At 42.1% G+C, this 13,968-nt stretch overlaps 1 protein-coding gene across 4 annotated transcripts in view; it reads right to left on the reverse strand.

The window, feature by feature from the left end:
- The window catches only part of USP9X (ubiquitin specific peptidase 9 X-linked), a 365,419-nt gene that overhangs the window by 187,618 nt on the left and 163,833 nt on the right, over nt 1-13,968 (reverse strand). For all 4 annotated transcript variants that reach the window (XM_073616321.1, XM_073616319.1, XM_073616322.1 and 1 more), the window contains 3 exons: nt 9,023-9,229; nt 6,085-6,221; nt 3,241-3,374 (listed from right to left, as the gene is read on the reverse strand). In XM_073616321.1, coding sequence (XP_073472422.1) covers nt 3,241-3,374; nt 6,085-6,221; nt 9,023-9,229 — 478 coding nt within the window. The remainder of the gene's footprint in view (nt 1-3,240; nt 3,375-6,084; nt 6,222-9,022; nt 9,230-13,968) is intronic.

Raw genomic sequence — 13,968 nt, forward strand, 5'->3', positions numbered from 1 at the left:
CAAAAAAAAAAAAAAAAAAAAAATGTTCTGGTCCATTGGGGGACACAGGATTTCTAGAACTATTGGAAAAACCTTGGTTTGCGAGCATAATTCAATCCAGAAACATGCTTGTAATCCAAAGCACTTTTTTACAGGGTATAAAAGAGAAAAGAGGCACCTCTAAGTGTAGCAATAAGTTGCTAAATATACCTTCATTAAATGTAACTATATTGCTACACTTAGAGGCTCCTCTCCTTTTTTATACTCCAGTTGTGATAGGATGCTACTCTTATATCAAGAAATCGCTTGTATATCAAGGCAAAATTTATTTAAACATTTTGCTTGTCTTGCAAATCGCTCTCAAAGCAAGTTACTCTCAAACCAAGGTTTTACTGTACTGTATAGCTCCAAGTTGTTTGACAAACGAAAAAAGGTTGTTGCACCAGTAAAAAAAAAATTAAAAAATATAAAAAGGCAGTGGGTACAGAGAAGGCATTGTGACTACCATCCTGCAGGATGCAGTCATCACTAGGCTCTTGTCCCTTAGCGCAGGGGTCGTCAACCCCCGGGCCCAGGCCCACTACCGGCCATAGCGTCTTTGCAGCCGGGCCGCGGCATGACATTTTAAGGCACCGGTGGATCAGTGAGGAAAGCAGGCGGGTGAACGAAAGAAGCGGGCTGGCGAGCAGAGATGACATCTCTCTCAACCCACCTAGTATCACCGCTCTTCCGCCCTCACAACGTGATGAATGTCGGCGTTGTGGCGGGGAGCAGAGAGATGACATCATCCCTCCCTGCCTAACATTACCGCTCTTCTGACCTCACATCATACGGAATGTCGGAAGTGCGGCAGGGAGCAGAGAGATGAAATCATCTCTCACCGCCCGCCCCGCATCTCTGTTCTCCTGCCCTCACTCAAGAACGATCACTGAACCAGTGTCACCAATGCAGTGAAAATCCTCATCTGGTGGCACTGGCAGGTGATGTGGCAAGTGGCATTCCTCATCTGGTGGCACAGGCAGGTGACATGGCAAGTGGCATTCCTCATTTGGTGGCAGGCAGCGTGGCAAGTGGCATTCCTCATCTGGTGGCACAGGCAGGTGACGTGGCAAGTGGCATTCCTTAACTGGTGGCAGGCAAGCGTGGCAAGTGGCATTCCTCATCTGGTGGTAGGCAGCGCGGCAAGTGGCATTCCTCAACTGGTGGCACAGGCAGGTGACGTGGCAAGTAACATTCCTCATGTGGTGGCAGGCAGCGCGGCAAGTGGCATTCCTCATCTGGTGGCAGGCAGCGCGGCAAGTGGCATTCCTCATCTGGTGGCAGGCAGCGCGGCAAGTGGCATTCCTCATCTGGTGGCAGGCAGCGCGGCAAGTGGCATTCCTCATCTGGTGGCAGGCAGCGCGGCAAGTGGCATTCCTCATCTGGTGGCAGGCAGCGCGGCAAGTGGCATTCCTCAGCTGGTGGCAGGCAGCGCGGCAAGTGGCATTCCTCAGCTGGTGGCAGGCAGCGCGGCAAGTGGCATTCCTCAGCTGGTGGCAGGCAGCGCGGCAAGTGGCATTCCTCATCTGGTGGCAGGCAGCGCGGCAAGTGGCACACTCAGGGTTCCAACTGATTCTGCATTATGGTGAGTTGAACCATTTCATTTATATTACAATGTAGCGACACGCTACAACTTTCAAGTTGTAGCGTGTCGCCGCCGGACTGTCTGAATGTCTGCAGGGATCTGAGTGCCAGTCTACCATCTAGCGGACCCCCTGAGAGGTGACCCTTGGAGCCATAATATTGATAGAGACCCAGTGGCTGGGGGACACAGCCACCTGCACATGCGATCTCCTTAAACAAGAGATCAAAAGATCTGGTAAGGGGCAGACCGTTTTGTTTGGTGGAGGAATTTCCCTATCATCACATCCTTCAGGGTGACAACAGTGCATGCTTCACATCAGCAGAAGAGTGTTGTTTTACTTTATACCAATATTATTAATGCTTTTTCATTCTCCACTGGTGAAAGACATTTCCAGCAAAGGAACGTTTTTGTATGGACCTTGTTCAACATACTTGATGTTTGATTGCATATATACATATGAAGTAATCTTATATGTCACACATTTGTGGTTACTAATGTGTGTTTTAGCTACCATCATCCCTTTTCCAAATACCATTATTAGTTTTATATCATATATAGGTGTATATGTTATGGTCATATAAATGGTTTATGACCACATTCACTTAATCACAGCAGAGCAGCCCTTCTTGGTATAGTATTTCGGAATGGAGGTTGTCTCACATTTAGGGTTGCAGCAGCTATAACAATTTAGGGTTTAGACACATGACACTTGTTTTTTGAACACTTTATGGGATAGCGCAGTATATACCTTTTGGTTTTGAATTTGTTTAGTACAGCTTTCTACAGCACAGATTAAACGCGGAATCAGGAAGCATCTCCCAGCAGCATAAAGCGAGGGTGGGGGGCGGGGGAATCTGACCTCACACTGCACAGCTGAGGTAAGGGACACATCCCCATCCTCACTCTACATGCAAAACAAGCACAGATGTAGCCATCAATCCCAGGCTGTGAGTGGAGCTCAACTTCCTCCATCTGCTTTTTTGTCAGGGAAAAGCTGTTAGAAGCGAGTTATGCTGATAACTGAAGAACCAGGCCGCAGAGAGAAATCACACCCAGAGCGCTGAAGAGAAGTATAAAAGGATGTGCTTTGTTCATATTTCATGTCTGAAGTTTATGACCACTTTTAAGTGCCTAGTGTTCATTCCTCCTGTAGGCAGCAGTGTGCTTGCCCGTGAAATGTCTACAAACTTCAATACCCCAAATAATCCAGAGCTGACACTTCAGAAGCCCTTAGAACTCAGTGTAAAGTTTACTGCGATAAGGACCCTAGAATTATTGCTGTATACAGCATACCACGATGGTTTTTATATGTCACATTAATTTTTTAAAAACTCCATATAAAGTATTGTCCAATAGCCCTTTATATGATAGCATATAGCTGGTAACAGGTTCACTCACAGCGTTTGTAGGCGTGTTCCAATAATGTCTAGGAAAAAATGTCAGCCAGCTTGTAAAGACTAAACAAAAGTACTGCTACTACTGCCTTACGTTGGTGGCAGCAAAAGGTTGTTAAAATGTCCACTCACAAGCTAAAAATCAACATTTCTAAATTGTCAACCTATTTTACCATTGGCACCATGTATCTGACCATGTAACAACGGATTTCTTTATCGTGTGTAAAAATTAGGAAGGCTTACCTTTTGAGTATTGCCGCATGCTATCCATATATGAAGAGAGATTTTCTGCAACTAATGTAACAAGTGCATGGTTATGCTGGAGTTGGTTTATTAAATCATGTCTGTAGAAAACATGTGGACTGCGCTGTGTCTGGCTGAAATTTGGGAAACAATTACAAATAATTACATATCCTTCAGCACAGCAACACAATTATTGCATGTTACAAATACAAAAAGTGTGTAATTTCTAGCCACACAGTGCACAACACAATGATTAGAACATCCTTTCCAATAATTATATCCTATATTTACAAAAGATCCACTATCAATACCTCGCCAAAGTATACCATTCTCATCCTAATCAGCCCCTACCCCAGTGGAACTTACAACTGTCAGAAGAATCAGAGTGCACACTTACATTCAAGGTTCAGTTTATTCCTAATATATTTAAGGTATGCACTTGCACTTCCCTATATTTGGCTGCAAATCTTTTAGAAAACACTGTTTAATTAAAAATGAAAAAAAATGTGTTATACTTGCTTGTTGGGAGGATTAAAGGGAGGCGCTGTACTTGACTGTGCCTGCTATGCTTTTATTGCCCAATTACTTAGAAATATGCATATATCAGATATTCATACTGTATATGTCAATGTAGAACAAAGAACATTAACGGTCACAGCACAGTAATGTATTCTTGAACATTAAAGTGTTACGAAACCCAGGACCCTTCATTCCCTCGTCTCCCACAGTACACAGAACATGAAAATGCAATTATTAAACTGCTAAATAGCTTTTGTCACTAGCAGGATATAGCAGTCTTGTGAGGTCTATCAGTGTTTGGCCGAGCACTAATTAAAGCTTGTAGGAGTCGTCATTCTCTTCTGACTGTCCTATGAGGCTGCATGACTTCTGACCCTCTGTCTGGACAGTGCTGACTGGCCCTGTGCTGATCACATGCAACCTCCCATAAAAAATAAAAAAACACCTCTCTAGCAATACACACCAAACTGAGCATGTGCAAAGTGCCCCCAAGACTCTGTACTATCAGATGGATAGGGAACTGTGGAAGAAGGGGAGGACTAGAGAAGGGGAGGTCCAAACAGCATTTTTTACACAATGCGCAGTATTAACCCCTTAGGTTCCACAGTGAGTATAGCAAGCATGCTCTACTGCATATACAGACTGATTTTGCTGTTGTGTGTTTAGTAACACTTAAATTTCCATGTAACCAACTTGGCTTCCTGAACTATGCTTTAAAGTGGTTGTAAACCTCAGACATGACATATGAACAAAGCATATCCTTCTACGATGTGTACTTGTTTCAGGAGTAATTTTTATATGCTGCCTCATTCCTTTGCTATCAGCATGAATCACTTGATAAGTTTTCCTGAGACCAAGAGAAAAATGGTGACAGGGGAAGGGATCTTTAGTTCTGTTCTGTGTGTTGTGTAAAGGGGGGGCCTGTCCCTTCCCTCCAATCAGCTGTCAGAGCTCTCCACGCTGAGCTCTGCAGAGTGGAACATAAGCTATCCACCCCGTTTTCAGACAAGCTTTATAAATTCTGGACTTTGAAGACATGTAGAGAAGACAAGACAACAGATAAACAGGTACTTAGGTAGGATATTTGTTTCATCTCTGTATCACCTGAAGCCAGTCACGTACTGGGTATATGGAAGGGTTTACAACCACTTTAAACTTTTAATATCCCGTTTCCACAGCATTATAATGAATCCTCCAAAAAACTAGAAAATACAGCATTTATATATTATATACTTAACACAAATATGCGGCCTCACTGGACGGGGCTTTTTTCTATGGGGTCATCAGGGTCAAATTGTATGTTTTTGTGGACATGATTTTTTTTTTTTTTTTTTAAACTACCATCAGTGTCTGTTTTATTAGGCCCCTTTCACACTTGTGCGACTTTAAAGTCGCGCGATCTTACCGTGATTTTGCACAATTTTGTCGCGATTTGGGATCCGTACGACTTTACAGGGTTGGGGTTTACAAAAGCTGCTTCTGCTTACAAAGTCGTACTGAAATCGTGTTTATATTATTCAAGTACAATTTGCATGCTACTTGAGGGTTTAACATTGAGGTCTATGGACATCAACTCGCATGGAAGTTAGACCAAAAGTAGTGCAGGGACTACTTTGAAGTCGGCATGACTTAAAGTCGTGCCAATATGAATGGTAGTCATTGAAAATCATGGAGAATGACTTGTCATGCGATTTTGCAGTACAAAATCATGGGACAAGTCGTACAAGTGTGAAAGGGGCCTAAGGTAGGATAAAAAACAAAAAAAAAAAACCAAAAAAAAACGCACTATTGTTTTTGAGCTTTACTATGGGTACAAACAACAACATACACATAATGTGGTATCGCTATGATCATCAGGAGCAGGAGAATTTACTTTGGGTTGTTCTTTGGTGAAAGGTTATGGTAGTAGCAAGAAATATACAGCAAAATGTAATTTTTTTTTTAATTTTTTTTTTTACTATTTTGGGCTAGTTTTCCTATAATGATAATAAAATAAAAAAAAAAAAAAATCAGGAGATATCTGAAAGCCCAATTCGTCATGAAAAAAATGTGGTATAATCCACCTGGATGCACAAAGTAGTTGTGATGTTATGTACAGTTATATTCACACATGTCAAAGTTGCAAAATTGTGCATAGGCATCAAGATTTGTTTTACCCTTATATAGTTAGTCAGGTTGAAAAAGAGACACAAGCCTATCTAGTTCAACCAAAAAAAAAAAAACCCACATATACAAGCAAAGGAGTCAAATAAAACATAACATGGCGACTAAGCAAGCTTTGCATTGGAGATCATGATAAAAACTAAAAAGAAAACTGTATTTTACCTTAGATTCTGAGGTGCTTCACCAAATAAACTGCAAATTTCTCTAATCTGTTTAAGTGCTGGTATGACCCATTTGTCATTTGTACGTAGCTCTTCTATAAAACGATCTATCCACTGAATTTTCTGTGTATCTCGATCCTAAAAAGAAAAAAGTACAATACGCGCTGAAGACAAACTGTTACAGAAAAAATGTGATGACTGGCACAGCTACCCTTCTGAAAATCTCAACTCCAAAAGATGGATTAGTCTCTCCCACCCACAAGTCATCCTATTCGGTCAGTTTAGAACACATGGTTGTAAAAAAGCTGCTTCAAAGTGCATAAGCAGCTGCAATAATCACTTCCAATATTACCAGCATGGTATAAGTAGTGTTCACCTGCTGGACCCCAGCTTCTACCATGACTGGGTCACAAACATAAATGGTAAAATATTCTGCAGATAAATAACTGAATGTGAGAAGAACAGAGCGCAATGGAATCCGAAACAGTTATGTTCCCTACAAGCCGATACACTAAAACTTCATAGAAACAAGGGAATGTACACACAGCAAGATTCCAGAGAGAAAAAGTTACGGTCAATGATTCAAGGTCACCCTAGTTTTTGTTTATATTCTGATGTTTTATGGGTTAGATTTTTCTATCTGTAAAAAAAAAAACAAAAAAAAAAAAAACCTTTGACATTACAGGTGCTTCTTTTGCAGTTCGAGGCTTCTTACAGTGTAACAGTAATCGACTTTCAGAAAAGCTGTACAGTTTTACTGATGAGTGGGGGGTATTCTGTTTTAACACGCTAAAAACAGTTCCGGTCTAAGGACCACCAATTGCTTTTTTTCGTGCACATTTTCTGCACCGCATGGCAAGACGCTGCCCTTGTTAGACATGCACAAGTGCCATTAAACGTTAATGACACCCCAAACACAAACAAACATGAGTGCATTGTGCTGCCACCAAACCACATGGTACTGCAGTACTATGCGGTTTGGGGAAGAGTATTTTTAAAAGTCAAAACGCTAGGACAGTAAGTGTCTTACATGTAGGATCCCCAGGTAAAATTAAAGGAGAATTTGTCTAAAAAAAAAAAAATAAATAATGTAGCTATCCAACCACTAGTAAGCTGCAATACATTACATTTTTGTTCTTGGGTTTATAAGCGACACCTTTCATATACAACAGCTCACATCTACCAGCTTTAAAAATTATTTTGGGATGTCCACCAAGTTTTTCGAAGGGGCAGCTCCCACACCTTTTCTCTGTGCTCACCATTGCCTTCGCAGCGATACAATCTTGAACAGAACAGACCTAATCTAGCAATGGCCAAACACTTCCTTACCACACGGGTCCTATTTTCAGATGCACCATTTTCTTAGTTCCTTGAACTGTACAAACGTCATTTCTTGTCCCCTTACCCTATATGAAACTTTTGTGTTCCAAGAATACAACCCAACAACATGTCACCACTTCTATCCATGGGCTCTTCTTTCTGAATAGACCCTCCAATATGGGCAAGGCCTGCGCAGCCTGGGAACGGGATACTGACAACACCCTTTCTCTCAAAAACTGCAACCACATTTTCAAGCATACACACAAAGGTTCGGTTAAGGTAGCTATGCAAGAAAACTGTTATAAACTCATATCTGGATGGTACTGGACTCCTCACCTACGCAAAATCCAAACCTATCCAAATTGTGCTGGAGGTGCCATCAAGATGATGGCACGCTGCTGCATATCTGGTGAACATGTCCCCGAACTCGACCCTTCTGGTCAGAAATGCACTCTAATTTCTCATGAAACATACACCTTGGACTACTCACCAGCGCAGTTTCTCCATCACCACACGTCTCTTCCCAACAGAACCTATCACAAAGCGCTCGCCATGCACATGGTAAATACAACGAAATTGTGTACACCGATTCATTGGAACACAGCTCATGTTCCAACAGTTTCAGAATGGTTCACACGTCTCGAAAAAATTGCGGATATGGAAGAGCTCATTAGTCTGGCAAAAAGATTCCCCATCCAAATTCACAGCCAATTAGAACAATTTGTTTAATGATCGCACTACTGATCAATACAAAAGCCTTGTCAACCCCCCCATCTAACCTACAGACAGGATAACAACACGACAGCTCCATACGCAACACCCCTCCAACGAAGAGGGAAGATCAGGACAACAAAACCCCCCTTTACAACAGAGAGATCTTGTGATGGACTATCCATCTTTTCTCCCTTACTTTAATATTTCTCTTACCTCACATCTGTTCTCTCCTTTTATATCAACATCCATCAACCTAAAAGCTTCTACCGCCCCCAGATTTATCTTCAGTTAGGAGGGTAACATTGGCCATTGTATAGAACATCCTATTTACACCTTTCGTTTTCCCAACCAACCCTCCTAACTCAATCAAACACACTCTAGGCTTATTTCATAACTCCTTCCCCATTCCTCACCCCCTCCCCTCCCTGTTTTTTTCCCTTTAAATGCCCTCTTTCATACCTACTGGTTTGGGCTTGACCCAGATATTTAATGTTCATTATCCGTTGCTTAATACAAACAGCCTTCCATGACTTTGGGCACCGATAGCCCCGAGGCAGGCACACTGTTATACCTGTTAAATTCCCCCAACGGAATGTTGCAACAAATTGAATTTATACATCTATGCTTGATATAATTCTGTACTGTATGTTCAAAAACACTCTTTTTTCAATAAATTTTGTTAGAAAAAAAAAAGAAAAAAATTCTTCTAAAGTTATTATTTGTGGGGGGGGGGGGGGAGAGAAACACACACTATACAGTCTTTAAAACCAAAAGCTGTTCCAAATTCAAACAACTCTAAAGTACTTGTTAAAGGCATTGTGAAAACCGGTTAATGTAAAATGTTATCTTTTTGGTAAAAGGCAAACAAAAGCCCCAATATTTGATATAAACCTTTTTTTACCAACCTGCGAGCAGCTGTAATCCAAAATTTTAATATGGGCACTCAAGGCTTGGTCCATTATATCGACGGGCACATCATCACTGTGAGCTAAATTCCACAGAAGGTTTAAAACCTTATGAGCCATTACACCATCTTTGTCATCTTCTGCTAACCGGCGTATTAACTCCAGCAGCTTCTCACGTTGTTTTTTGCTTGCATTTGTCCAACTGGCCTAAAAAAGAAAAAAAACAAAAAAAAACAAAAAAAACCTTGTATGGTAAAACAGTCTGTCAAACAGGACCATAACATTTTTATGGAATATCTATCAATTTACAGTGTAACCATGCTCTGTTTTGTAAGGAAAAGACTGCCTAATAAAAATAAAAAATAAAATACAGTAAAAAGCCATTAGCAATAATGCTGAGCCTAATTTAACTGCGATCATTAATGAAAAATTTATCCAAACATGCTCACTAACCAGTTCACTGAGCTCAGTGGACCCACATTTGAGGCAGAGGTAGCTAGGCAAGTGATCTTTGGCCAGAACCCCTAATCGTGACAGTGACAAGTGTGGGACTTAAAAAGATACAGACAACCCCTTAACCATTTGCCTAGTGGGCACTTTCACCCACCTCCTGCCCAGGAAAATTCTCAGCTTTCAGAGTTTGAATGACAATTGCACAGTCATGTAATGCTGTACCCAAATGAAATTTTTATCTTTTTTTTCTTTAGACAGATAGTGCCTTCTTTTGGTGGTATTTAATCACCACTGTGGTATTTATTTTTTGATAAGCAAACAAAAAAGACCAAAACTTTTGAAAAAAAAATATATATGATCAGGGAACTGATCATCAGGGTCCTAGTTATCAGTGTAAATGTCTGCTGTCACAGGAAAGCCAGTTATCCTTTCCTCACACAGTGACAGTGCTGAGGAAAGGAAAAGCTGATAACTGGCATTTGTTTACAAGGTGTCAGCTGTGATCGACTCTTCAACTTGATCTGTGATCAGCTGTGTCCAAAGGACACAGGAATCACAAGGTGCACCCAATGCACGCCCTGGGGTTGCGCAGAGGGGCAGAGTTCTGGGAGAACGTCAATAGATGCCCTCCCAGAACTGGACGACCGCAGTTGTAGTGGTCTTTAGGCTATAGCCCGATCGGAAAGTGGTTAAGCAGAACCACTGAAAGGTGAAGGGGAAAAGTGCTGACAGGCCTAATACAATTTACAAGTATATCCATAAGGTAAGAGTCCATTGTATATCACCGTGGGACGATTTGAAATTGGTGAAGGGAAGAATATATTTTTTTTTTCGAAAGGAGTTTATTTTTGTTTTACAAAAAAAAAAAACAAAAAAAACGGAGACGGACTTACATTACAGGCGTGTAAGGTGCATATGACTATACCAAGTCACGTACTATTTAGTGTACACAGAGTCGGCAGTCCGTGAAGGAACAGAAAGACCCCAACAACATTCATACATACATTCAAACTCACAACACATACGACCCCATATCAACAGTAGATTTTCAAGGTCCCCCTATGTAGCAGAAGTTCCATACAAAGCAATCCCTGGTTATTGTGTTGGCAACCTTCAGATCACTGTTCCCGAGTTACATTGGTGGAGGACTCACTGAGTGAGTTGTGAGGAAAGGACATTCCCCCAAGAAATCCTCTGAGACATCCAGCCATTGTTGCCATATTTCGGCGAATTTCTTGGGGCATGCCCTACTTTTATATATCCAATTAAATTTGGGGAGGACCCCATGAACATTACGAAAGAAGGCGTGGGCTGGAAAAGGGCCCACATCCTTCCAATGCAATAAGATGGCTTTACGTGCATAAAATAACAGTATACGTAACAAAGTCCTGGCGTGTGTACGAGGAACATAATCATTAAGAATTCCTATGACTCCAACCTCTGGGGTATGGGGTATCGGTAGGTAAAGCTTGTGGTCAAAAAAAAAAAAAAAAGCAAACAGATCCTTTCAGAAGGTCGTGAGTCCAGAACAGGCCCAAAACATGTGAAAAAAATCAGCAGCAATCATATCACATCTAGCACAGGCAATATCCTGGCCCAATCCCATCCAAACCAGCCTGGCTGGTGTGTAATGCAGGTGATGTATGAACTTAAATTGGATCAGTAGGTAAGCAGTGCTGATTATATCCTGAAAACATATCTCGATTGCCTCTTCACAGTGCTCCTCAGAAAGATCAGGCATTGACCGCAGCCATTTGCGATGAAAGTTCTGGAAAGGATCCGCCCCTACCAACTGGAGGCGACCATAAAAGGTTGTCACCAACTTAGCAATTTCCAGAATCGACAAGAGGTCCTCAATAGATGATACCATGAGCTCAATGGTCAATGACCCAAATTGTGCCCATATGGCATAAAAGATATTTTAAAAAATTTTTATTGTCCAGGCTGTATTTAAGTCTGAGTGCGTCAAAGGGTAGTAAAGTATAATCCTCAACTATATGGGAGACATGAGCAATTCCAAATCGACCCCACCATGTAGAGTCTGGGTGATCAAAGAGCTCGGGGAGATTAGGATTCTGCCACAATGGGGTCTGTTGCAAGATACCCAAAGAGGACTGTGTCAGAATTTTTCCCCCCTCCCTCCAAGCCATAAAGCTGACATTAACAGGAGAGAGTTTGGAGCCCCCAAATCTCCTTGATTTATGTACTTTGTCCCTGAGAGAGGTAGAAGGTCGTTAAGAGCACTGGGGAGGGAGTTTGGGGGTCAGAGTGTAAGCAAGCATGGACGAAGGCGAGTTGGGAAGCAAGAAATTAGTTCCTTAAGTTTGGGCACTGCAGGGCTCCCACAGGCTAATGCCCCGTACACACGATCGGAAATTCCTCCAGCAAAAGTCCGATGTGAGCTTTTGGTCGGAAATTCCGACCGTGTGTATGCTCCATCGGACTTTTGCTGGCGGAACTCCCGCCAGCAAAAGATTGAGAGCAGGTTCTCTATTTTTTGGTCGGAAAAAGTTCCGATCAGAAATTCTGATCGCCTGTACCAATTGAGACGCGCAAAAATTCCTACGCATGCTGAGAAACAATTTGACGCATGCTCGGAAGCATTGAACTTCATTTTCTCAGCTTGTCGTAGTGTTGTACTTTACCGTGTTTTTGACGGTCAAAAGTTCAGAGAACTTGTGTGACCGTGTGTATGCAAGCCAAGCTTGAGCGGAAATTCCATCGGAAAAACCATCCAAGTTTTTTCCGACTGAAAATTCGCTCGAGTGTTCGGGGCATTAGCCTCCTGCAATGAGGACCTGGCTATACAAGGCCAACGACCATTCCAGACAAATGAAGAAACGGTGTAGTCTATTTTCGCAAAAAAAATTTAGGGAGAAAAACTGGGGCAGCTTGAAAACAATATAGAAATTTTGGTAAGAAAAGCATTTTAAATATATTTATGTGGCCAATTAGATTGAGGGGCAGTATGACCAGGTATGAAACATTTCCATCATCTGACTATAGGAGTGATGTTGAGTTCTTCCTATTTATAGAGATCCTTAGGTATTTGAAGGAGGACGTTAATTGGAGACGTGACCTCTGTAGATATTCAATTGGAAAAGGGGGGGGGGGGCTATGGTAAAGACCTGAGATTTTTCACAACCCACCTAAACCGCACCAAACTCCTCCACTGTATGCAACAGTTTAGTAAATGAGCTCTCTCTACTGTCCAAGTATATAAGGGCATCATCCGCGTAGAGAGAAATTACCAGCGCCATAGATCCACATTTCCATAGGTATTGCACCACACATGAAACAATTTAGACTCAGATTGTAGAGGTTTCAACCTATCTAGTTCAGGCTGCAACACAGAGTTAAAATCCCTAAGAATGGAGCACGGGACAGCTAGGTAATGAGGAAAAATGCACATTGAGTTCAGAGAACATTGCAGCTGTGACCAGAGGGGGGAGGTAAACCCTGACCAACAGGAGGGAAATTCCATACACAGTCGCATGCAGAATAATATACTGAGAATGGTAAGCCTTTACGCATCAGCTGTTTTTCCTGCTTCTGTTGTCACATGAACGTTGACTATTCATTACAATAAAGGCTTTTATCGGAGTGCGGCTGTCCAGAATCCATTTCTTCAATATTGCTCGTACTGAGCCTGCACCTGGCATCCACTTTGAGGAGGGCGTTTTCTTCAGTACACCACCTGGAGCGGTTCATCCTTTTGTCCTTTACGAATTAGGATCCCTTAGGATTAGCAACCCCCCGGGCGTAGTTAGAATAGGGTGGTAGTTATGAGCCACCCAAGGTTTGAGGGCCAGAATCTTAGAACCAACAAGATGAGTTTCCTGGAGACACAGGACATGCGGTTTTACATTGCTTCAGGGCCTCGAAGACAGATGCTCTTTTAAACTTGGAGTTCAGTCCGCGGACATTTCACAAACAAATGTTTACCATGGGCATAGGGTTGATATTAAAACCTCTAGGGCAGGGGGGAAAGCTCCCCATCTCCAGTCACAGCTACAGATGGTCGTAGGGGGTCGCAGTGTTGCACAAGCATACATCCACACATACAGCATACACACAACAGTAAAACTATGTAAAATAGCATAATCGTTACCCAGTGAGGGTAGCATTACCCCTGCCCAACTCCGAAAAAGGGCAGTGGGCTTATACCCCGAACTTGTACCATGCGTGGGGTGCATGGCCAGTGACAAAGTGGGGAGTATGGATCGAGTCTATTTTACAGTACAAGAAAAAACCTTCACCAAGTGAGACCGATTATAATTTCTCAATGATCACCACTTACTGCCAACAATATTTTGACATTAGAAAAATGTTCTCTAAACATTGGGGAGTTCTCAGAAATGATAAGGTTTTGGGCCCAGTCCTCCCAGACCGACCACAGGTTCTATTTAGAGGGGTTCCCCCCCTTAAACTCCAAGTAGCACCCAATATTCTGGCTGCCCCTAATAGGGTGTCATTTTTTTCAAAAATCTAAG

The sequence above is a fragment of the Aquarana catesbeiana genome, linkage group LG02 (genome assembly GCF_042186555.1).
Source record: "Aquarana catesbeiana isolate 2022-GZ linkage group LG02, ASM4218655v1, whole genome shotgun sequence".
Taxonomy (NCBI): domain Eukaryota; kingdom Metazoa; phylum Chordata; class Amphibia; order Anura; family Ranidae; genus Aquarana; species Aquarana catesbeiana.